The sequence below is a fragment of the Oryzias latipes genome, chromosome 16 (genome assembly GCF_002234675.1).
Source record: "Oryzias latipes chromosome 16, ASM223467v1".
Classification (NCBI taxonomy): Eukaryota; Metazoa; Chordata; class Actinopteri; order Beloniformes; family Adrianichthyidae; genus Oryzias; species Oryzias latipes.
This window is the reverse complement of record NC_019874.2, coordinates 4,784,164-4,807,736: the sequence shown is the minus strand read 5'-3', so window position 1 is coordinate 4,807,736 and position 23,573 is coordinate 4,784,164. Positions and strand designations below refer to the sequence as shown.

Genomic DNA, 23,573 nt, shown 5'->3' with positions numbered 1-23,573 from the left:
TCAGTCATCAGCTTTCACTTTATTTAAAAACCCTGTGTCGTTGTGGGAAAGACATAACAAAACGTCCTGCCCAAGCACGCCACAGAGGTTCATCACATGACCAGAGTGCATATTGATTACAGAGGAGCAAGAAGAACCCCAGCAGCTTCTCCCCACAAACACTTTGATTCTGACAGCTACCATCAGGCTGTCCTTCATGCTGGCGTTTCCCCGGCATCACTGCAGCACTTCTATGTGAATCTCGCTGAGGTGACTTCCTGGATTTTTCAGATAGGCCAGAAAAATGTGCTGCACAGATATGAAACAATCACAACCTGCTGCAGCTTTAGTGAGAATTGCATCATCTGAGGGAGGCACTGCTGTCCATTCTGCCCCATTATTATGCCCCGGGGCTGCAGGTCGGAAGTGACTTAAATACTTCTCAACCCTAAAAAAAAAAATTGAGATGAAATGTAATCTTAATGGGGTGTTTCACGCATTAGATCATTAGGCAAACTCACGGTTTGACTGTAGGACTCTGAGTCAATAAAGTCAAGGAAAATAAGGAACTTAAACTCTTAATCACATACAACCTCAAAAACTGTACAGTTAAGGTTCCATAAACAGGAATTCAAACCATCACTGCATAATCAGGAGAAAACCTGGACACCACAGGAGCAGAGACTAAAGAAATATATATCATTGCATACGAGTCCACTTGTCTGATGTACAATATATGGCAAATGAACAGATCCATTTCTGACTGTGACACATGACTGTAAATGTACTTTGGTGAAGGAACGTACAAGCTCTGCAAACCACAACAATCTACATCACCACATTCAGCAGCATAAGGCACAAATATTTACAAACATGAACATTAAACTCAAAATGTTTCAAAGAGAAAAAAGACCAAGTTGGAACACTTATTCACCAGCAGCAAGATATTTTCTGATGCACTACAACAAATGTGAAAGGATTTCTCCTTTGTCTCAGTTCCTGCAGTGTTAGTTTGAGTTTACAGCGAGCTGCACTCCAGAGATGTCCTTTGTGTTGTTGTGAAGCATTCTGTGTGAGGAGGATGCGCCTGTACAAACCCTGAGTTGACCACCAGACACTGAGGTAACAGCGGTCACATGCTGCCCTCAGTTAACATCACAGGTTTTTACTACACAATACAAAATGAAAATCATTTGCAATATGAGTGCAAATCATTTCAGAATATCTGGATAACTTCTAATATAACCAGAGCCTTCATTATAAACCCTGTTTGAACCGAAATGCCAATTTAAAGAAGGTAAAATCACTAACAACTCCTCACTTCTTTATGTTGTTTAAGAGAAATCAAGTTTTCCAATTACGCAAAGACTTTGGTTATTTTGATGCAAAAATACTACACAACACGCTGATAGTCCTGCACCTAAAGACGCACAAAAATGAAATGACCCTGGCACCAAAAACAAAACCCTTTTTCCTAAAGGACAACACAGTTTAATCATGCTTGAGGGATTCTCATTATGAAAGAAAAAAGGTCAAATCAGTGAAAAGATGATTCAGGGAAAGAACCGGAGTACAGCAAGTGGAAAAGCTAAAGTTTGAGAAAAGTCAACTCAACAAAATGGACTGGACTTTTAAAGGCAGAAACACCCAAGAATGTAAACCAAAACGTTCTCCTGAAATGTGGTAACAACACCTACACAGCTGAAAACCATTCAAGACTGCAAAAGGCGCATTTTTTGACTAAAATATTTCCAAGTAAGACAATCACACCAAGACCAATTGATTCAAACTTCAAATGTGTCTTATTTCTGCTTTTCTATTGACTGGTAAAAGACCTATTTATGTTTTCTGCTGTACAAGGTTTTAGAAATGTGTCATCAATGCATTTTAGTGCTACAGCAGCTGAAGGTGTTTCTTCATCTTTACGTCTGCAGTTTGAGCCCCAGAATTTACGGTTAGCTTTAGACTGTGAGGCTTTACACAACACAATGTGTAATAAATGACCAACCCAGGCTTGAATGGAACAGGCTTGGACCAACAACATTTTAAAAAGAATCCACTCTTATTTTTAAATTCTTCCAAACAGGCCTAAATTAACATTTAACATTTCTTCAATTGATCATCTTTGAAGATGAGAGTGCACACTTCTAAAGTGAGCAGAGAAAATGCTTTAGAAAAACTATAAACTTAATGCTTTAAGGTTGTAACCTAAATAAAATAGTTTCACTCGTCTACAACGGTTTGGTGAAGCGGTCTTAATACAACCCAGAAAAATATTTCTAAAAAAAAACGGAAAAAAAAACGACTAAAGGAGTCCCTCTGTCATTTGTCTTTATAAACCTGCACAGGTGTACCATGTAAATGAGGCTTCAGGTAAGGGAGAACTCTTTCAGACTGTAAGGAATTGAAGTGATGACTGACAGCTAACCCGACCTCAACAGGAGATCTGTCTGTTACAACAAAGACAAAAGGGATACAATTTCTTCAGATCTGCAAAAGATATTTGCTGTTTTCAGTTAACCTGGTCTCAGATTTTGAGCAAGTACAAACAAAACAGGAAGATTATGAAAGATGAGCGTACGGGCGGGAGAGCGAGGGCGAAGAACGCTGACAAAGCAGAAATGAAGTCCAACCAAGGAGAAACAGGAGTCAGTGGAATATCAAAGGGCTGTAAAAATGTACGTGTTGTAATTTCTAATCATAGGCCCACTGTCATGTTGAAAAGGTGGACAGGTAGTGTGAACACAGAAACCCTAAAGGACAAAGAGAACACAGTCCCAGCAGACGTCTCTTCTGAATAAGCAGGGAGCGCAGCAACAGAAATCGAGGCTAAACTAAAGTTGGAACATCACCTTTGCAGCTGAAAGCATGAGTGGTGATCATGTGGAAAAGTTTATCTTCCCACAGACAAGAAGGAAAAGTCACCAGAGCAAGCAATATTTCAATGTGTTTGTCCGTGTGCGTGGGTGTGTGTGTTTAAGGAAAAGTCTAACCGGATTAATTGCAATACCAGAAAAAAGCTCCAGAGAAGGAATTTAGTTCCAATGTTTCATGTTTTAAGTTTATGTTTTACTCAAAGACAAAAGAAAAGCGTCAACACAATGTTCTAACTTTGTTTTTCTTTTGTTTCATTTTTTTTTCTTTTTAAATGAGCTGCAGAATTTCAAACGAATCATTTACAACATTTTTACTATTTGCTTCTCATGTGCTACAGAAAACTTTTTCAGCTGTCAAGAATAAAAAAAGAAAAACTCTTTGTTCTCATAATTATTATTGTTTTAACAAAATATGACTTTTACCTGAATTACTTTAAAGATTAGACCATCTTTGCCAGAAGTTCTCTGTGCAAACGACTAATAATCATTTTTAAAAAGTCCACCAACTACCCGAGGCGGCTTAAAGCAAAGCAGAAATCTGAAAGCTCTGAGGGAAGAAAGTCTGCCGTCTCTTTCTTATAGGATGAAAAACTTTGAGTGTATTTCTATTCAAATGTAAGTTTGCATTGGAGTGCAGATCTAGTATGAAATAATCTACCATTTTAGAAGAAGTGATGAATGCAGAGGCTCAGTCAAAGCCCTGAAACCAGCTGCTATAAGCAGAGCTGTACAGGTCAGTAATCTGAGCCAAAGTTAAGACCACAACCACTGGAAAACTGTAAAAAAGGTTTTGTTTTCAATCACGTCTTGAAATTTATGCACAATAGTGGAAGAATGGTGACTTCTTAAAATGATAGGGCCAACATTAATTCATGTTTTACCAATGTTTAAGAAGGCACTAAGCGAAAGGAATAAACCTTTGTGAGATGAATACGTGAGGCCAGAACAGTTGGAACAGAACAAAAATAACTCCTTACATTGGTATGAGATGCAAGCAAAACAAACTGTGGCTTTACTTTAACTTATTTTAAAAAGTCTCAGCCTACACCCAGAGGGCTAAGCTGTTTGTGTTCAGTCAGTACAATCCTCCAAAAGCTATTTAACTTAGAACAACCTTATTGTTTGCTGTCTAACAGAAGACTTTGTCTGTGGTGCAGGTTCTTCATCTCCTCTGACCCGCCTCCACCTTATTTTGGGGCAGCATCTGTTGGGTAGCAAGCTTTCCTCCGCTTGCCTCGTGGCAGAAAGAAAGGGGACTGTGGAGTCACTGAGTAAAACTTTTCTTGATGAAAACATTGGGGAAGAGGCTGGACAGCTCTTGGACGACCTGCATGTCTATCTGGGAGCAGAAGGAGATGTCCAGGAGAAGAAGTTTAGGACAAGCCTGAAGGAGTTTCTTCAGAGAGGCAGCACTCACCAACCGTGTGCCTGTTTGAGAAGAACCACAGTGAAGGGGGAGAAAACGTTACCGGGTAGAAATCAAGCTTTAAAGTCAAAAGTCAAAAGAGCGGATTTAAAAATATTAGTCATCATGTCAGACATCGTTCTTGTTTTTGTGGGTTTATTAACATTGTTGCAATGGAGAACACGAGAGTTCTTCAGAGACAAAGTGAGTCACAGTTTATCCTTAAAGTGAATCAATGTTCTTTGACCAAAGATATTAATGCTAAACATCTAAAAAAGCTTCTCGATCTGCTAAACATCTGTGTGAAACGTTGAAGACCAGCTGGTGGGAGCGCGTGGAAACCAGGGGGGGGTCACTCGATAGCTGAGGGGCCAAAATCCAAAACATGCTGAAGGTCGCGGGCCGAACAGGAGAAATGTTAAATGAATACACTATAACTAAACTTTTTAAACATCACAAGCTTTTAAAAGTCACAAAAAGACAAATAATATTATTCCGGAATAAATCAACTTAAACCTTAAATAACTTATATTTTTCTCTCCACAAAAATATATCCTATCAAAATGAGACCAATAGAAATAAGCAAACGTTAAACGAAAAAAACATCAACATTTCTTTACACTTATGCCATTTAATATAAAAAATAAACTGAAATAGTAAATTTACCAAATTATTTTGCTCTCCATAAAAAAAATAAATCTTGTCAAAATTACATGAATTCAAAATAGGTGAATGCTGCCTAACAAAACAAACAAATTAGTGCTTTTCAGCAATAACAAATCAAATGTAGTTTTCTTTGCTCTTGTGTCATTTTATCAGAGTAATAAAATTAAACGGCGAGCTGGATGTAGCCCATGATGACACATGATGTAAACAGGTGAGTGAAGGAAGGAGGGGTCGGGTTTACTCTGCACCAACAGTTCTGCCCACATGTCGGAGGTAAATTTCTAAAGAGCACCTGCCGCTCTGCCGAAACTATGTCCCCGCAAACTAAAAGTTTTTTGATTTTGGCTAAAAACATCATATTTGAAAGACCACTGGGACAGCTTTAAAAATGCATCAAAAGATAATCAAAGCAGGACTTTAACAACTACAGTTAACTGATGATAAGCTTCAGCTAAAAAGCATTGACACATAATGGTGGTGCTGAAAGTGTACCGAGTATGTCGAGATGCTGCAGGGAGGGACACCAGGCAGTCAGCTCCTCTATGTCAGAGTCACAGACGGTGCGGTTGGCAGTGAGGAAGAGCTTTCGGAGTCGAGGCAGACTGCGGGCGAGCTGCTGGAAACAACCGGTGCTGCTCTGCAGCGTGGGACACCAGCCCAGGTCCAGCTCCTCCAGCATCCTGATCAACCACATGAGACACATGAAAACCACGGAGACCCAGCTTTAAACTCAGTCAGGCGGTAAACCGACTGATTTCCCTTTGAAAAGGAGTCACATTTGGAAGAAACATGTACAGATTTTTGAAATTCCTGCTCTATTAAGAAGCTTATTTCAGTTGAGTCTGTAGGAATTATCACGACGATTAATGATTGAGCAGAAACAGAGCAATCTTTTACAAGAAGAATGTTATTATCAGTTGTATTTTCCACCTGCAGGTTTTGCTCACCTGCAACCAGAAACGAGCTCATTGAGGCCTCGGTCAGTCAGGTTTCTACAGCGCCACAAGTCCACAGAGCGCAGGGAGCGACAGCGCGTGGCCAACATGCTGGCTACAACATCATAGTCATCGATCTGAGGAGGATCCACGCAAAAATGAAATCAGAAGCAGGAAAACTGCATTTCCTGAAAATGCATGTAAATGCTGACAGCTGAAGCTGGGCTTGAGGATACAGAGGTACTCGGAAGCAAATAAGGACATGTAGAAAACTGAAAAAGTTGCTAGAACTTGTATAGGCCACTTAGTCCTAATATAGCAAAGTAAAATACAGCTAATGCTAAACCCTGTCATATGCCGTTGTTTATTCATATTTAAATTGCGCAATGATAAATGTGTTATCTGCGTGTGCTTTCTTCAAAACAGAGTTGAACATGGTTATATAGTGAAACCTAAACCTAATATTAAATGTAATATCTCCAACACTAGCTAATACAAATGACCAAAGAATGGTTAAATGTAAGAATTGCTGGGCGGGCCACAAGCTCCCCGTTTCACTCCACTTGTGTCATGGTGGCTGTGTCAGCCACCTCCCCCTCCCAGCACTCCTGCTCCTGCTCTGCTGATTGGAACCAGCTGTCCTGCATCTCCTCATCTCCTGCCTGCCTTCATAAGGGTTGTCTTCTCCAGTATCCAGCGCCAGTTTGTTATACTTACTCCGGTGCTTATGTCTGGCCCTTTAGTATTCGCTAAACCTTGTCAAGTCACGTTGTTACTTACCTTGCTTGTACTCACCTTCAGGTTCATCTCCCACTGGTCATGCTGGTTCCCGCGGTTGAGCTCCTCTCCACGTTCCACGCTGGTCCCGCCGTCCTCGGCGCCCACGCCTCGCTCCACATCGATCCCGCTGTCCTCGGCGTCCTGCTCCACCTCAAGTTGGTCCCGCCGTCCTCGGCTCCCCCACATTACGCTCCTCAGGTTCCACGGTCCGCCGCGCTCCTGGGACGTCAAAGCGTCATCCAAAGATTTCTCAAGCTACGCTCTCTTGGAGACTCTGTAAAGCCCCTGGAGAATTAAATACTCTTTACAAACTATTTCTGGTCGAGAGTTTACTTCCGGGTTTCAGCAACTGGGTCTGCCACGTCCACGACGTCATGACAGAACAAACTGGCCCCCGCGGAACAAAATTATGACGTGGGCAACCGCGAACTCCTTGCCATTAAGCTCGCGCTTGAGGAGTGGCGTCATTGGCTTGAGGGGGCTGAGCATCCCTTCATTGTATGGACCGACCATAAAAACCTAGCTTATCTCCGTACAGCTAAACGCCTTAACTCTCGTCAGGCCCGTTGGTGTCTTTTCTTCGATCGCTTCACTTTCACCATCACATATCGTCCCGGTAGTCGCAATGTAAAACCTGATGCCCTCTCGCGAATATTCAGCGCCCACGATCATCATGAGGCGGTTCCCATCATACCCCCCACATGTGTCATTGGTAACCTCACCTGGGATATCGAGACCCGTGTCCACCAGGCCCAAGGCGAAGAACCCGACCATCCTCCTCCCCCCGCTAACACTCTGTATGTTCCCTCCTCACTCCGTTCCGATGTCCTGGTGTGGGGGCACACGTCCCGGGTATCCTGCCATGGGGGTGTCCAAAGGACTCTAAATCTCATTAAACGCAGGTTTTTCTGGCCTTCCATGGAGCAGGATACCAGGGAGTTCGTCGCCGCCTGTACGGTGTGTGCCAGATCTAAGTCCTCCAATTCACCTCCCGCCGGCCTCCTCCACCCTCTGCCCGTCGCCGGGCGCCCTTGGTCCCACCTCGCATTAGACTTCGTCACTGGGTTACCTCCTTCCCAAGGTAATACGGTTATTCTCACCATAATCGATCGTTTTTCCAAAGCCGTTCAGTTCATTCCCCTACCTAAACTTCCTACGGCCACCGAAATGGCTGACGTTCTAGTTCACCAGGTCTTCAGGCATCACGGGATACCCACAGACATTGTTTCAGACCGGGGACCCCAGTTCGTGTCCCAGGTTTGGCGTTCTTTTTGCTCTGCTCTTGGCGCCACGGTAAGCCTGACCTCAGGATACCACCCCCAATCTAACGGCCAAGCTGAACGTGCAAATCAGGAGTTGGAGGCCGCACTCCGTTGTCTGGCGGCCCAGAACCCGTCCAGTTGGTCCAAGTTCCTCGTTTGGATTGAGTACGCACATAATAACCATCCCTCCGCTGCCACCGGTATGTCACCCTTCGAAGCCTCTCTCGGTTATTCTCCACCTCTGTTCCCCTCTCATGAACTGGATTTGGCCGTCCCTTCTGTGCAACACCACCTCCAACGCGTTCAACGCGTTTGGCGCCAGGCCAAGGCCGCTCTCCTGCGTACACGGGACAGTAATTGTCGGATCGCCAACCGTCGCAGGAGAGCGGGTCCCGACTACCAACCCGGTCAAAAAGTCTGGCTTTCCTCCAAGAATATACCCCTGCAATCTACCTCTCGTAAACTGGCGCCCCGCTATATTGGTCCATATACTATTGAGAGAATCATTAACCCAACCTGTGTCAGACTGCGGCTCCCGGCGGCTTTAAAGGTACATCCCTCGTTCCATATCTCGAACATCAAGCCCTTTCAGGAAAGTCCACTTTGCCCGCCATCCGCTTCCCCGCCTCCCGCCCGGGTCATCGACGGCGCTCCTGCTTTCACCGTTAGTCGGATCCTGGACATCCGCCGCCGGGGTCGCGGCTTCCAGTACCTGGTGGACTGGGAGGGGTACGGTCCGGAGGAGCGTTCATGGATCTCGCGCTCCCTGATTCTGGACCGTTCCCTCCTGGACGACTTCTTCCGGGCCCACCCGGATCGCCGTCCTGGACCGCCTGGAGGCGGTCGTTGAGGGGGGGGTACTGTCATGGTGGCTGTGTCAGCCACCTCCCCCTCCCAGCACTCCTGCTCCTGCTCTGCTGATTGGAACCAGCTGTCCTGCATCTCCTCATCTCCTGCCTGCCTTCATAAGAGTTGTCTTCTCCAGTATCCAGCGCCAGTTTGTTATACTTACTCCGGTGCTTATGTCTGGCCCTTTAGTATTCTCTAAACCTTGTCAAGTCACGTTGTTACTTACCTTGCTTGTACTCACCTTCAGGTTCATCTCCCACTGGTCATGCTGGTTCCCGCGGTTGAGCTCCTCTCCACGTTCCACGCTGGTCCCGCCGTCCTCGGCGCCCACGCCTCGCTCCACATCGATCCCGCTGTCCTCGGCGTCCTGCTCCACCTCAAGTTGGTCCCGCCGTCCTCGGCTCCCCCACATTACGCTCCTCAGGTTCCACGGTCCGCCGCGCTCCTGGGACGTCAAAGCGTCATCCAAAGATTTCTCAAGCTACGCTCTCTTGGAGACTCTGTAAAGCCCCTGGAGAATTAAATACTCTTTACAAACTATTTCTGGTCGAGAGTTTACTTCCGGGTTTCAGCAACTGGGTCTGCCACGTCCACGACGTCATGACAACTTGCTCTGCTAAAAAAGTAAAATAACTTTAAGCAAATAAGGCCCAAAAAAGACTACCGATACATTTTTAAAAGAAACACGAAAATTTGTTTTAAAAAGAAAAAAATAAATAAAAAAACAAAAGGATTTAGACACCAAGATTAATGCTTAATTTTTTTCCCTCCTTAATAATGTGCTACTGTGTTAAAAAGTGTGTATTTTTTCTTTAACATTTTTTTTCACATATGATTATTAGAAAATTCTACCACTTTATGTGGTCAAATGTCAGTTAGATTCAATGTGTTTCCACACATTGGACTGGAATGATGGACAGATCATTTTTTGCTGTCATTACGTGTGTTTGCTGTGATGGTGTGATGGTTTTTTTGTCATTATAGAAAAAAACCAACATACCTCAATCCAAATGATATTTTCCAAAATCGATATAATGGACTTATTTCATTTTGAAATGATTTTTATAACGTATGGAATGACTCAACAACTTGCCTACGACAGATCGATTTGGTTGGATAGTAAGAATAGAAATCAGTTACTGAAATGCAATTTGTATGCAAGTAATAGCTGGGAATGTGACAAAAAGAATCTTAAACCTTAAGCATTAATGTAGTAGTACCTAAGTTTTCCTAAACAGAATATACGCATCAACCAGCCCACGATAGTGCTGCTGTTTTATTAATGTACTCTTTTATTACTTTTCACTTAAATTGATAATTAAAAGCTTCAAAGCTTTCTTCTTAATGATCATTGAAATCTGAAGGACACTCAGATCCATACACTCTAAAACAGACTTTCCTAAATGCTGCAGACAGTATGTGGAGATAGAGACAATGTTTGTGTCAAACTAGTTCATTTCTCACAGATTTATAGCAGACTTTGCTATATTTTTTTTATGAAACTCTTGAAAATACTTTTGAATATATGGTATGAGCAGCCATGAATCAGTCTGTGGTGGATTCTCTACATTCTGCTGAGTGTTTTGACATACTGGAATGATAAAGTGTCAGTAATAGCTGGCATCACAACTTCCCTTTCTCTAGAGACCAAGAAAGACATTACTAACAAAGAGTCCCTTGATCAGACTTTCAGTGTTTTGGCTTAGTGTTAGATAATGTGGCCATTTTTTAATCCTTTCATCCACAGATGAAAGCAAATAAACGCATTTAACAGATAAACACCTGATACCTTAACCACCAAAATGACTGCATTTAGAACATTTCCCTGAGTTATCTTTGGATGAAACTGTCTTTGAGCATCTCTACTGTCAATCACTGATAGCAGTGCAGTTATTTTTGAAGAGATCACAAGAGGAACTGTTCTAAAATGTTGCGTTCTTTTCACGTTTTCCTCTTTTTAAATCTTCATTTGAGTTAGATACATTCTGTAGCAACTGACGTTAAGCTGTTTTAATCTGTTCTGCATTGCTATCCTCAGTTATAGTCAAAAGATTCTGTTGTGTTCTGTGTTTCCATTGGTGCTCCAGTCAGTTAGATGAATGTGATTGGAAGAGTGTGGGTGGGGGCAGAGGAGCGAATGAATGTAACTCTTGTGCTATCTTATGGGGTCCAGATGACCCCACCCTTACATTGACGGGTGGATAAAGGTGGAGAGGATTTCATGTAATCCATGGACACCAGTGAAGATCAGAAATCATTGAAGAAAAAAGGCTCAGCGCACTGTCTAGTGGGTCTAGATGACCCACTAGGCTAGCACAAGGGATAAAGGATTGTCGTGAGAGAGTGTGTGCACGGAAATCGAATAAGAAGACAAGGTCAGGGCGAGTCTTCCGTTTTGTGCCGTGTTTGGTGTGGTTACGGCGGACAGCAACCGTTTAAGCTGTCTACGACTTTTCATTATGTCCAACCGGACGTTACAATACATGTATGAGCACAGAGTTGTAGCGGAACAGACGGTCCGGAACAGACGGATCCAGTGTGAATCCACCCTAAAACGAAGATTTAAAGTCCCACTCTGACTGGCGCAGAGCAGCCCTACCCCCCCTTTCTCTCTCTGTTGCTGAGAGCTCCACGTTTACACACTCTCCCACTAACTTACAGTCCTCACACCCCCAACCTAACATTCCTGGCACAACAAAAATTATAGCTGGATAACTATATTGGAGCTATCCAGCTGTACAGTTTTGAGTCAGATGCCATCTCAGACAACTTCTAAAAAAAACATTTAAAAACAAAAACAAAAAAACACTTTTTTCATCGGAGTCGGTCTTTAAGTAATAAATGATACAAACACAGCTTGTTGACACATTGCTTGTGTCTAAAAATAAAAACTAAACAAGGATATTTTTAATGCTGACTTGTATTATTTATGCAAATTGTTGTTCGTTAATAAATGTTTATAAAACAAGGTTATTAAGCATAACTACAAAAACTTAATAGCTTATTCAAGCACTTTCAGTGCTAATCTTTGAGAAATAAGATGCTTCTAAGTCAAAGCAATATTTTGGTATAAGAAATTATGACAGCTCATTATAAAAAAAAAAAAATCAAACTTTGTGTTTTTGGAAACAATACAAAGATTTAACAGCACGTGTATTTATACTGCAGCGTTGAGTGGATTTCATGTGGGAACTATTGTATTTCTCCTGAGCCACACATTTACGGTCTGAAGTATATTTACAGCTATATTTGTGCAACATTCATTACAGTGTTCATCCATGCTCACCCTCACACAGCTCCCCAGGTTGAGATGTCTCAGCTCTACGCAGAAAGTCAGGATGCTCAGGATGGCCGTTTGCTGCAGAGTGAAACAAAATCAACTCTATAAAGTCTGCAGAGAGTCGGATGCCTCCATAAATACACTGGAGGACAGGCACTACCGCATTAAAAACAAGGTAGGAAGGATACTAATTATTGAAGGACTGGGGCCAAATTTCTAGCAAGTCCGTGTTGCCCAGCGACAGCCCCAAAACATCACTGCTTTAGAGTTGATCTGCATGAAGCAATGGGTCAAAATACCAGCAACAAGTTATGAATACCTATGAAGACTTACAGAAAACGTTTGACTGCTGTCATTGCCAAAAAAAAGGTATATAACAGAGTATTGAGTAGAACTTTTGTTATTGACCAAACACTTATTTTCCACCATAATTTACAAATTACTTAATAAAAATCAAAGTAGATGATTTCCTGAACTCTTTTTTAAATTCAGTCTTTCATAGTTGAAGTGTATCTTTGATGAACATTTCAGTCTTTTTAAGTGGGACAACTGGCAGAATCAGTGATGGACAAGTACTTTCTTGATCTTCTTCATGAAAAAAAAATTATATTTAAATAAAGAAACACATCCAGTCTTTTCACGCTTGGAAGGCAATTTCTGGTTTAAAGGTAATATAATGATACAGAGGATATCATTTTTACATTTTTTAATAGAGTGAAAGTGAGAACTTTTCTTCAGTAGCAGTAGGATGAATATAGAAGGAATTCAATGCGATGATTGCCAACACAAACACCTCTGTGACAGAAAAGTTTCAAGTAAGAGTGTCTTTTGTGTGTGAATGACTGTCTGGCATTTTCATAAACGTCTCCTCCCTGGCGAGGCAGTCATTTAATTAGAGCGCTGACAGGGTAATGACAACTGAGATGTCCGGGCCTCAACAGACACGCAGCTGTAAGCAACCTGCATGATGCCGCCTGACTCCACGGCAGAAACTCTACCCTGCCTGATGCCCACAGCAGCACTGAAACACCCCAGATGCTGCAGAAATGCTGAGATGCAAGACAAAAACCAAAGTCAGACACGCCTGAGCTCAAACACCAGCTACGCATCACTAACCTCAGTCAACAAGGTTTATCCAAAAAGACAACACTGGGCCGTAGGTGCTCTTAGTCTAAAACAACAACTGCACTCTGAAGCATCTTATAAAAAATGCATTTGTTAAAATCAGAAAATAAAAAGATCAAATATTAGCAGTTTTTCTGACACTGTCAGAAAAGTAGAGGAATATCTGAGGCCTCGAGTAAGACATTCCTAAAAGCAGGAAACTGGCCCAAAAACATTCAAAAGCCTTTAATTTAGCTATGATCACACACTGACCTTCTCACTAATGAATTCATATGATATCAGCTCCAGTCCATTTCAATCAGGATCAGTTCAATACAGTAAATTTTCCAAATAAACTTTCCACTCTTCCAACTACTCCAAAAACAAGTTGTCCTGCAAGTCTGAAGCAGGATTGTTCTACTTTTGTTTTGAAAAGAAAAAAAGCTAAATGAAGAGTTAGAAAATAAAGAACTGAAAGGAATTCATCTTCCTGCACAGAGTTATTCTGCCTAGTATATGGGAATAAAAGGAAAGATTATTTGGCAGTGGAAGTGTATGTTGCAATATTTAATTTTTTTATTTGCCTACAGTACAGACCAAAAGTGTGGAAACACCTTCTTATTCAAAGAGTTTTCTTTATTTTCATGACTATGAAAATTGTAGAGTCACACTGAAGGCATCAAAACTGTGAATTAACACATGTGGAATTACATACATTACAAAAAAGTGTGAAACAAGTGGAAATACAGTACAGACCAAAAGCTTGGACACACCTTCTCATTCAAATGAATGAAAAGGTGGGTCCAAAACTTTTTGTACTGTACTGTATGTGTTATTATAGGTTCTTCAAAGTAGCCACCTTTTGCTTTGATTACTGCTTTGCACACTCTTGGCATTCTCTTGATGAGCTACAAGTCACCTGAAATGGTCTTCCACAGTCTTGAAGGAGTTCCCAGAGATGCTTAGCACTCGTTGGCGCTTTTGCCTTCACTCTGCGGTCCAGCTCCCCCCAAACCATCTCCATTGGGTTCAGGTCCGGTGACTGTGGAGGCCAGGTCATCTGGTGCAGCCCCCCATCACTCTCCCTCTTGGTCAAACAGCCCTTACACAGCCTGGAGGTCTGTTTGGGGTCATTTTCATTAGGGTTGTGCCGATGGACAATACCATTGTTGATTGTTGATTATAAAAAACGTTCACATGGGTCACACTTTCGGTCGGAATAAATCATTCGCACATGCGCAGTAGAGTTGAAAATACCGGAAGAGAAAATTAGTTCCGCAGAGCGGCTACATGCATAGATACTTCAGCTCGGTAATATGCCAGATGATCTCCTAAATGTGCTTTTATTATTGTTACGGTTATTATGAAGCGCCTGTTCGCTCATCAATTTATTTTTAATCCGTGTGGTCAGTGCTTTTTCTGTTGAAGAACAGAGCCGGACGGAGTTAGCAGTAAGCTAACACGGGCTAAAAACATTAGCTTTGGATGATCATAAATCCATGCGGGAAATGCTGCAATCTGCATCTTGGCTGCACGTAAATGTGTGGGAATGACATCAGCCTTTATTTTGTCGGGACACGACTGGAAACACAAATCACGAGATTGTTTGAACGGTTTCGAAGGACTGAGCAACATGTCTGCTTAAAGCCGCTGTGTGTGTGTGTGCTGGCGGTCCGAGCTCTGCCCGGACACACACTTTACCGGGACACCCGGTTCTCCTGAGTTCGGTAGCTCGTTCACGTAGAGCTGCGGGACGGATCACAGTCCTAAGTCCCCCACACGTAACAAAGCATCCTCCCTTCCCCTTAAACACAAAGCTGTTAAGTCCGTCTGCTCTGCTCAGAGACATGGTAGATAGCTCCACGGGTCCACCTGACTATTAAGTGCAGGAGCGGACTACTTCTCTTCTATTTTTTTTTATTTTTTTTCTATTGTTTTGTTAAAGTCACTTCCCTCTTGGCATATAATAACAAAAAAATAACCCCCCCCAACGATACCATCATCCATGGTTGACTGCAAACATCGTCAACTGCCAATTTAAGGGACATCGCCCAACCCTAGTTGTCCTGTTGAAAAATAATTGATGGTCCAACTAAACGCAAACTGGATGGAATAGTATTCCGCTGTAAGATGGTGTGGTAGCCATGCTGGTTCAGTACGCCTTCAATTTGGAATAAATCCCCAACAGTGTCACCAGCAAAGCACCACCACACCATCACACCTCCTCCTCCATGCTTCACGGTGGGAACCAGGCATGTAGAGTCCATCCGTTCACCTTTTCTGCGTCGCTCAAAGACACGGTGGTTGGAACTAAAAATCTCCAATTTGGACTCATCAGACCAAAGCCCAGATTTCCACTGGTCTAATGTCCATTCCTTGTGTTCTTTAGCCCAAACAAGTCTCTTCTGCTTGTTGCCTTTCTTTAGCAGTGGTTTCCTAGCAGATATTCTACCATGCAGGCCTGATTCACAGTCTCCTTGTAACAGTTGTTGTAGAGATGTGTCTGCTGCTAGAACTCTGTGTGCCATTGACCTGCTCTCTAATCTGAGCTGCTGTTAACCTGCCATTTCTGAGGCTGCTGACTCAGATGAACTTATCCTCTGCAGCAGAAGTGACTCTTGGTCTTCCTTTCCTGGGGAGATCCGCATTTCAGCCAGTTTCTTTGTAGCGCTTGATGGTTTTCTTGTCTGCACTTGGGGACACTTTCAAAGATTTCCCAATTTTTGGGACTGACTGACCTTCATGTCTTAATGTAATGATGGCCACTCGTTTTTCTGTACTTAGCTGCTTTTTTCTTGCCATAATCCAAATTGTAACAGTCTATTCAGTAGGACTATCAGCTGTGTATCCACCTGACTTCTGCACAACACAACTGATGGTCCCAACCCCATTTATAAGGCAAGAAATGACACTTATGAAACCTGACAGAGCACACCTGTGACGTGAAAAACATTTCAGGTGACTACCTCTTAAAGCTCATCAAGAGAATGCCAAGAGTGTGCAAAGCAGTAATCAAAGCAAAAGGTGGCTACTTTGAAGAACCAACAATATGACATATTTTCAGTTGTTTCATACTTTTTTGTTATATTTCATAGTCGTGAAAATAAAGAAAACTCTTTGTATGAGAAGGTGTGTCCAAACCTTTGGTCTGTACTGTATGTAAGAATTCTCCGCAATGATGAATTAAAGATCATCAAAACAGGAACATCTCTATTAATGTGTTTCTAGACAATCAAAACCTATTATTTGCTATTTATTACCCATACCATTTTATTACACATGAATACTTCAAAATAAAAAGGTTCTCGTCCACAGGTGATGAGCATCAATAACTGTGAGAACGTACCTCTATCTTAGTGCGGTAGAGCACCAGCCTGCGGAGATGTGTGAGTTTAGAGATGTGTGTGAAGGCCTGTGGGTGGAGGCGGTCACAGGAGGACAGATTTAGCTCCTGCAGGTCAGGACAAGCCTGAGAGATGACCTCCAGACGGGCTTCATTCAGGAAGTGACAGCATGACAGTTCCAGGCAGACCAGGCTTTGACCACAGGCCTTCAGAAAACTAAAAGAAAGTGATAGAATGGAAGAGGGACAAAAAAGAATACAGATTAACCTCCCCAAAAGCTAGTGCTTTCCTTTAAAAAGGTTATCCTGCTGTTGAAATGACTCCCCACCCCAGGTTATTTCTCCAAGCACGATGAGGTCTTTGAAATGTCTCTATGTGAGAGTTTTCAGGGATTTTTCAAAGTCAGTTTTTAGGTTTTCTAGGACTTTGGGCCTTCTAACCTGCTGAAGCCTGTCAGAGTAAAGGCTCCACGGTTGCCGGTCCAGGACAGGTTGAGCCTCTGGAGGAGGGTGCAGCGGCTCTGTAGGTGTCCCAGGGAAGCGTCATTTAGCCGGGACCAGTAGGGTTGCAGACTCAGCTGGGTGTATTGCAGCGGGTCGCAGCAGTGCTGGTGCAGCAGCTTGCAGGTCTGAGCCAGACGGCAGAGGTCTGGCAGGGTCAGGTGGCTCAGTATCAGCTGGATGAGCTGCGCACAGAAGATGGGCAGAGGGGTCAGGGAAGGAGAGGAGGACCAGACAGGAAAAGGCAACAAACTGAAAGTACAGGGACGAAGCATGTTTTGCTCAACACAAGAGCAGTGTAACCTGGTATCAAATACAATGTAAAGAATATTAATTGTGTCCCCTCTATTAGGCAGATCTAAACAGTCAGCACAGAGCTCTGAGAGCAGGATGAGGAGTGAGGTGACTTGTTTTGCGTAGTGGTTGCTTTTCAGAGAGAAAGAATGACTTTGCTTGTGTGACTGTCACAGTAAATTAACAATACCCTGTGTTCAAACTGGTATCAGCTGACATATAATAGCTCTATTGTGTTTCTCCTGAAACAAACACACAGTTGTGGGGGCTGCCGTTAATGGCAGTGGTTTGGGGGAAAGATAAGAGAACAAATATCAAGAGAGCTGCTAGTGTTTTGGGCCTCGCCTCTGTCAACATGGCAAGAAAATGACTCTGTGCTCATGATTGTTCACAAGAACTGTCACGATCTGTCCAAAAGCTCGAGTCCTAGTGTGGAGTTCTGCTGAAAACTGAACACCCCTGCCGCTGCCCCAGCTGCTCAAGTTGCTCTCTGTGACAGATTGACACCTGGAAAATACACCATAGAAGGAATTTACCTCATAAGGCAGTTTGTCAAAGTACCCATTGCCGGTCCTCTGGTGCTTGCCGTCTCCTTGCCTGAAAGGGCCTCCAGCGTCACCCAGCTCCTCCTCACTGTCACTCAGGTCACTTATGTCGATGTGGGGTATCTTATAAAGCGCCAGCATGGTCCTCTCTTTCACCCCACGCAGGATAACAGCATCTAGCTCAGTGTAGTAGTCCAGCAGAGAGCTGTTGACCTCAAGGCGGAGCAGATTTGTGGGGAAGTTGATGTGCTTGATTTTTGGGGAAAACTGCCGTGCGTGGGGGGTCAGCACCTTCGTGGGCTCCCCTGACCACAACACCTCCCACCTGAACACAGGAACATATTTCTAAATGCTCCACAAGTAAGCCATTTATGAAGCCACTTACAGCTAAGCATGAATATTTTTGCAGACATTTTCTTTTACCTTGCCATTAGTAAATAGTGGCAACTCAATTTAATCTCTAAAAATCTGCCAACTGTTGGGAAAATGTGATTATTTCAAAACAACCCTTATAGGTGGACAGCTGTCCAACCTGGCAACCCTGGTAAATGCATTCCTCACAGCCTCATTTGGAGCTTTCAGATGTTTCCTCACCTTGAAAAACAATCTGTCTCCAGGCTTTATTTTTTTAATATTAGAAGCAAAACACATTTTCTTACAGTTAAGAATTGTTATACTGGATCATTGCGCTCCATAAATTTTAAAATTTTAATAAAGTTAAGTTTCCTTCGTATGGGATTTAGAAAATGTTAAAAAAAACAACAACATGGCTTTATTTCCGCTCAGGTTAAAGCACATCCTAAAAACACAAAAAACCTGCTTTGATGCACACTATTAAGATCATCATGTCCTCATCTGGCAAAACTGAAGTCTGAACACTTGAGATGAAAACATTTGAGCTTCATACATAGTAAAAAACAGCTTGTTTATGACAAGAATTCAGAATAGTCAAACTCCAAACGTACATTTCTTAGACCTTTGCATCCCATTTCATATTAAATTCTCAATACACACAGACCAGGTAGGGTGGAAGATAGAACTTGACCCACAAAAAAACGTTCTGCTGACATCTGGTATTGTTCTGCGTTCTTTGAATATGAACCACACTTTACAGAGGAACAGAAGATGTTAAAACAGTGATGCGTTTGGTTTCATATTTTTGAGATTATTCTGTTTATAGTTCATAAAAGCCTTTTTCAAAACACAGTTTTCCTTCATCTGGGAGCAACTGGATATGTGGCTTTCATGTGTGAAGGATCGCTTTAGTGACAGGTTGACAGAGATCATAAAAGGTAAGATCTGTTAACATAAGGATATCCATTTCTGCACAGTCGCACTACCAGATTCCCAGTAAGTTTATTTAAACCACAGATTATAAAACCTGATATGGATTAAAATGAAATAAACTAGAGTGCTGACTTTTTTTTTAAAGTTGACGAGCAGAAGTGCCATTTGTTGTTTTGCTGCCATTTCAAATATCTTTCTTGAATTGGAGTAAAGGTTTCTGATTTTAAATAGATCTTTTATATTATATTTTTATCTTAATCTGCTATGTCTTTGGTTTTATTTGAACTTCTGGGAAAACCATAACACTGTGTTAAATGTGGAACTGCATTATTTCCTACAGCCGTACTATTAAAAAGATTCACCAGTAAACAGTTTCCTTCTGCTGAGCTGCTAATAACTACTTTGGTAGAGCAGAAAATGAGCTTTTCATCATCTATTGATTCCATTTCTATCCATCCCTCTATTTTCTTCTTCTTATCAAGGACTTCGTGGAGCAGAAGTTGAAGCAGAGAGTCCTAGACATTCCTCTCCCCGGCCACTTCCTCCAGGCCAGTTGAGAGAATTAGTCTCTCCAGAATGTCCTGGGTCTTCCCTGGGGTAGGCGCTCAGTGGGACATGTTTAGAACACATCCTCAGGGAGGCATCGAGACCAGATGCCCAAGCCACCTCAGCTTGCCTCTTTCCACATTGAGGAGCGATGGCTCTACTCCGAGCTCCACACCCTATCTGTAAGGGAGCACCCAGCCACCCTGCAGAGGGAGCTCATTTAGGCTGCTTTTATTTGGGACCTTGTTTATTTTTGGACATGGTCCAGAGTTCATGATCACAGATGAGTAATGGAACAAAGACCGAACGGTTAAATGTGAGATTTGCTTTCTGGTTCAGCTCCCTTTTCACCACAACGGATTGGCACAACAACCTCATGAAAGCGAACATTACACCTATTTAACTGGCACAGACTCTTTAGTTCCCCTTCTTGAAAAGGGGAGCCACTGTGCCAAAATGTACCAATCCAATGATAGAAACTACCTCAGTGACTTCAGCATGTCAACAACATAGGCATGTCAACAAAGTAGAGAAGATCTCCACTGCACAACAATATTCCGAGTTGAAGTCAGGAGCTCTCCACCCAACACGGAAACCGTTGCTAAGATAGAACTGCTCTCAAATTGTTGTAAGCCTAAAGGTCCAATAGCAGAACACAACTCGAGTTCAAATCAGGGAAGCTATTCCTCCCATTTATACATTCCAGGTGCTGCTGTTGTTTCCCCGGTGAGTGTGTGTGGAAGTGTTCCAGGAGAACAATGGAACACCCCGCCTGGGCAATTTCCAGTATCCCCCAGAAAGACTCCTAAAGACTGGATACGCCAAACTTCTGTTCACGCTGTAGCCAAAACCATATTCAGAGGTCTGGCCCCCATCTGAAGGCGCAGGGGTGCAACCCTCTCCAACATGATGGTGGTGTTGGTGGGGGGGGGGGGGTGTCACACCAGCCCGCTTTCTCTCGGTTTGATAAACTCCAGAAGAGTGGAGAAACCAACCCTCTCAAGGTGTTGAGTTTCGGAGCCCAGGCCGCGCTTGGACGTGAGGCTGGCTACATCTGGCTGACACCTCTCAACTTCATGCAAAAGCTCAGGCTCCGGAGCTCCATGTCTCCCAGAGATGTGAAGTCTCATGCCTCAAAAGTCAGAATCCATGATAAACTGTCGGGTAACCACCTTAAACCACCGCCCAAACCCTTACAAGCTATGGGCCATATAACCACCCTATTTTCGTGAACTTTTAAAGAGTGAAAAAGAAAATTCTCTTTTGCTTCTGCTATTGTTGCATGAGAAGTCAAGAATCAACATTATTATTATTATTGTCATTATTTGTTTTAGGAATTGATTAGCTGTGCACATAAACAGATTCATGCACTGATGTTATTCAACGTAATATTTACAACACCGTTACCTGACGTCGGTTGCTGGGTTCTGAGAGAATGGGTTGTGAGAGCAAGCCAGAATCTGCACAATGGCTCCGGGGTAATAGGTCTCAAACACTTCGACTGCTGTGGGGTAGACCGGCTCCTCAAAGCCCAGTTCTATGTAATCCTGACTGTAGAAACCTTCAGGTGTGCGACGAAAAGGTAGTGGAGCACTGGCACACTGTTCCCACCATTTCCCATAGGTCCTGAACACTGCAGTCTGGGTGAAGTCCCCTGAGCTGGGGTAGACATTGGGCACCCCAGCCAAGTTCCACATGGTATAGGACATGCTATTTTCACTGCCATAATGGGAGCTGAAGTCCAAAACCTCCTTGGCATACTGCTCAACCTCCACGCTGACTGGTAGCACCGCCCTCTGACCAGACTCCACGGCGCGCCGGCTGTTCAGGGCCTCTCCTCGAGTCCCACTCCTGGAGCGCCGCCGCAGACATATATAGTAAAACATGCTCAAGAGGGTTAACATAGGGAAGTGTGGGACGGATGGGGGCAGAGAGGAGAAACTGAGATTAAAAGGAGGAAGAGCCTCCAACTACTGCTACTGCATTGTCCTAAAGGCTTGGGGGTGCACAAAGCACAGGCTAGATGGCTGGGTGCATGCATGACCTGTGGGTTAGGCAGAGACAAACACATACAAGAGTTAGAGAGGCAAGGCAGAAGGTCTAAGATACCATAAAATACAAGTCCTGCTTGATTCTAAAGATTGACAGTCAGTATTTACATGGAAGACAATTCTGTTATTAAAAGCTGCCATTTCATTTCAACTTAAAGCACATTTTTACATTTAGACACCAAGAGGGCAGCAAATCTGACATTTAACTGTATTACAGTGTGTGATAAATAAAGAATGTGATCCAGCCAAAGATGGATTACTTGCTAAACATATGTTATTCATACTGAAACTGCGGGTTAACCGTTGTCATAACTATTCTGAGTTGTATTTGTGCATGATAAACATTTTCTATTAAGGATACCTTTTCTTAAAAACAATTGCAACAGAAATGCTACGGTGAGAAAAACATTTTTTTCTTCAGAAAGTGGAATGACTGCAATTAAGGAAAGGTATTAAGCCTCCTCGGTACCATGTAATTGTTCTTAGCAGAAAACAAACTACTCCTTGACTTATTTTTCTTTTTAATCCACAAAAACAAACCTATATAATCACTTAACAGTTTAACAAAGAGAAATAAAGCGCCGATGCTGGTGTTTTTCCTTTCTAACCGAAAAGAGCAGAGAACTGCAGTTCTGCTGTCATGAAAAGACTTTCAGCAGCAGTCAGGACTAAAGCTGTCAGTTCAGTTTATGTACATTTTCTTTGTTATGGATACGTGTCTTCTGCCATAAATGTTCAATTCTAGTGAAGAGTGAATAAAAACTACAGATACTCGACCAACTTGTGACGAATAAGCATGCTTTTGTTGTTGTTGTTTTTTTGCGTTTTAAATGAGTTCTTAACGTAAGTTAAAAATTAACTTGTGACCTCATTCATACACGCTATCTGCTACGTTACCTGCCCATAACACCGCTTTAGAGGCTAAAAGGCTAAATTGATTAACAAGGACGTGCCTTGGTGGTCATGTGATGTCCTCAAAATGTACTAGTTAACCACTTTAAACTTAGGCGAATTTAAACGCTTTCCCGTTACTGTCAGTGCTCTACCAATAATCAATGTTTCTTAAGTGACGAGATTCGTTGATTTCGACAGCTAAAATAAATATGACTGAGGTAAAATCGCACACAGGAGAGCGTTTCTGATTGCCTACGCCGCCGGTGTGTTAGCTTATGCGGAATTCTGTGGATATAGTCAACCGAAACTAAGCTAACTAGCCGACCGGCTGACTGAGCTGTCAAAATGCGAGCAGTTAGCTTCTGTTAGGTAGCTTTAGCGTAAGCATAAAAACACAAGAAAATAAATAAAATTGAATGTACAGTAAACGTGGGTCGAGATTTCCATTCATGAGGAGCTCTCCTCTTCTCTTCCAAATCTTTTTCCAGCTATTTCAGCTTGCAAACAACCATTCCTGTCGTTTACCTTCTGATGCGACTTTCAGGATAATCGGAAATCTACGACTTTAAGATTGCACTACTCGAATAAATGCGCATTTGGAATAAATATAGTCAATAATCGAGTTAAAATGATCATTTGTATACTATTAAAATAGTCTGCATCTACAATCAAAGCTTAAATCAATATTTTCCATGTGAAATTGTTGTCTTCTCCATCCACTGTTACAGCATTTTGTATGTATGTATTTTTTAGAAAAAAGTTTAGAAACGTTAAATTATTATTCTTTTAAGGTTAATAAAGGGTTTATATCAGATTTAAAATCAACTGCTTTGTTTCAAGGACGAATAAACTGATATTTTTTAAATGAAATCCAAAAGTACGTGTAGTCTTTAAACGCCACATCGTCGTGTACAACAAACTGTCAACATCCGGTCACCATTCCTCTAATGCAAAGGATCACGGGAGTGATAGTTTA

The 23,573-nt window shown here is 42.5% G+C and overlaps 1 protein-coding gene across 3 annotated transcripts; it reads right to left on the bottom strand.

Moving 5' to 3' along the window:
* fbxl4 (F-box and leucine rich repeat protein 4) lies at positions 1–23,146 on the bottom strand. Of its 3 annotated transcripts, none has more exons than XM_011484838.3 (9): positions 23,020–23,146; positions 21,060–21,696; positions 17,811–18,144; positions 16,921–17,165; positions 16,483–16,696; positions 12,039–12,110; positions 5,874–5,998; positions 5,419–5,606; positions 1–4,283 (listed from the first exon to the last, which is right to left on the bottom strand). In XM_011484838.3, the coding sequence occupies exons 2-9, from the start codon at positions 21,554–21,556 to the stop codon at positions 4,120–4,122; spliced, it is 1,839 nt and encodes a 612-aa protein (XP_011483140.1). In that variant the 5' UTR covers positions 21,557–21,696; positions 23,020–23,146; the 3' UTR covers positions 1–4,119. The 3 variants fall into 3 exon arrangements, with proteins under 3 accessions (XP_011483140.1, XP_020565542.1, XP_023819806.1); XM_020709883.2 differs by having other exon boundaries at positions 23,123–23,145; XM_023964038.1 differs by having other exon boundaries at positions 21,060–21,503; positions 23,020–23,140.
* Between the last annotated feature and the right edge of the window lie 427 nt (positions 23,147–23,573).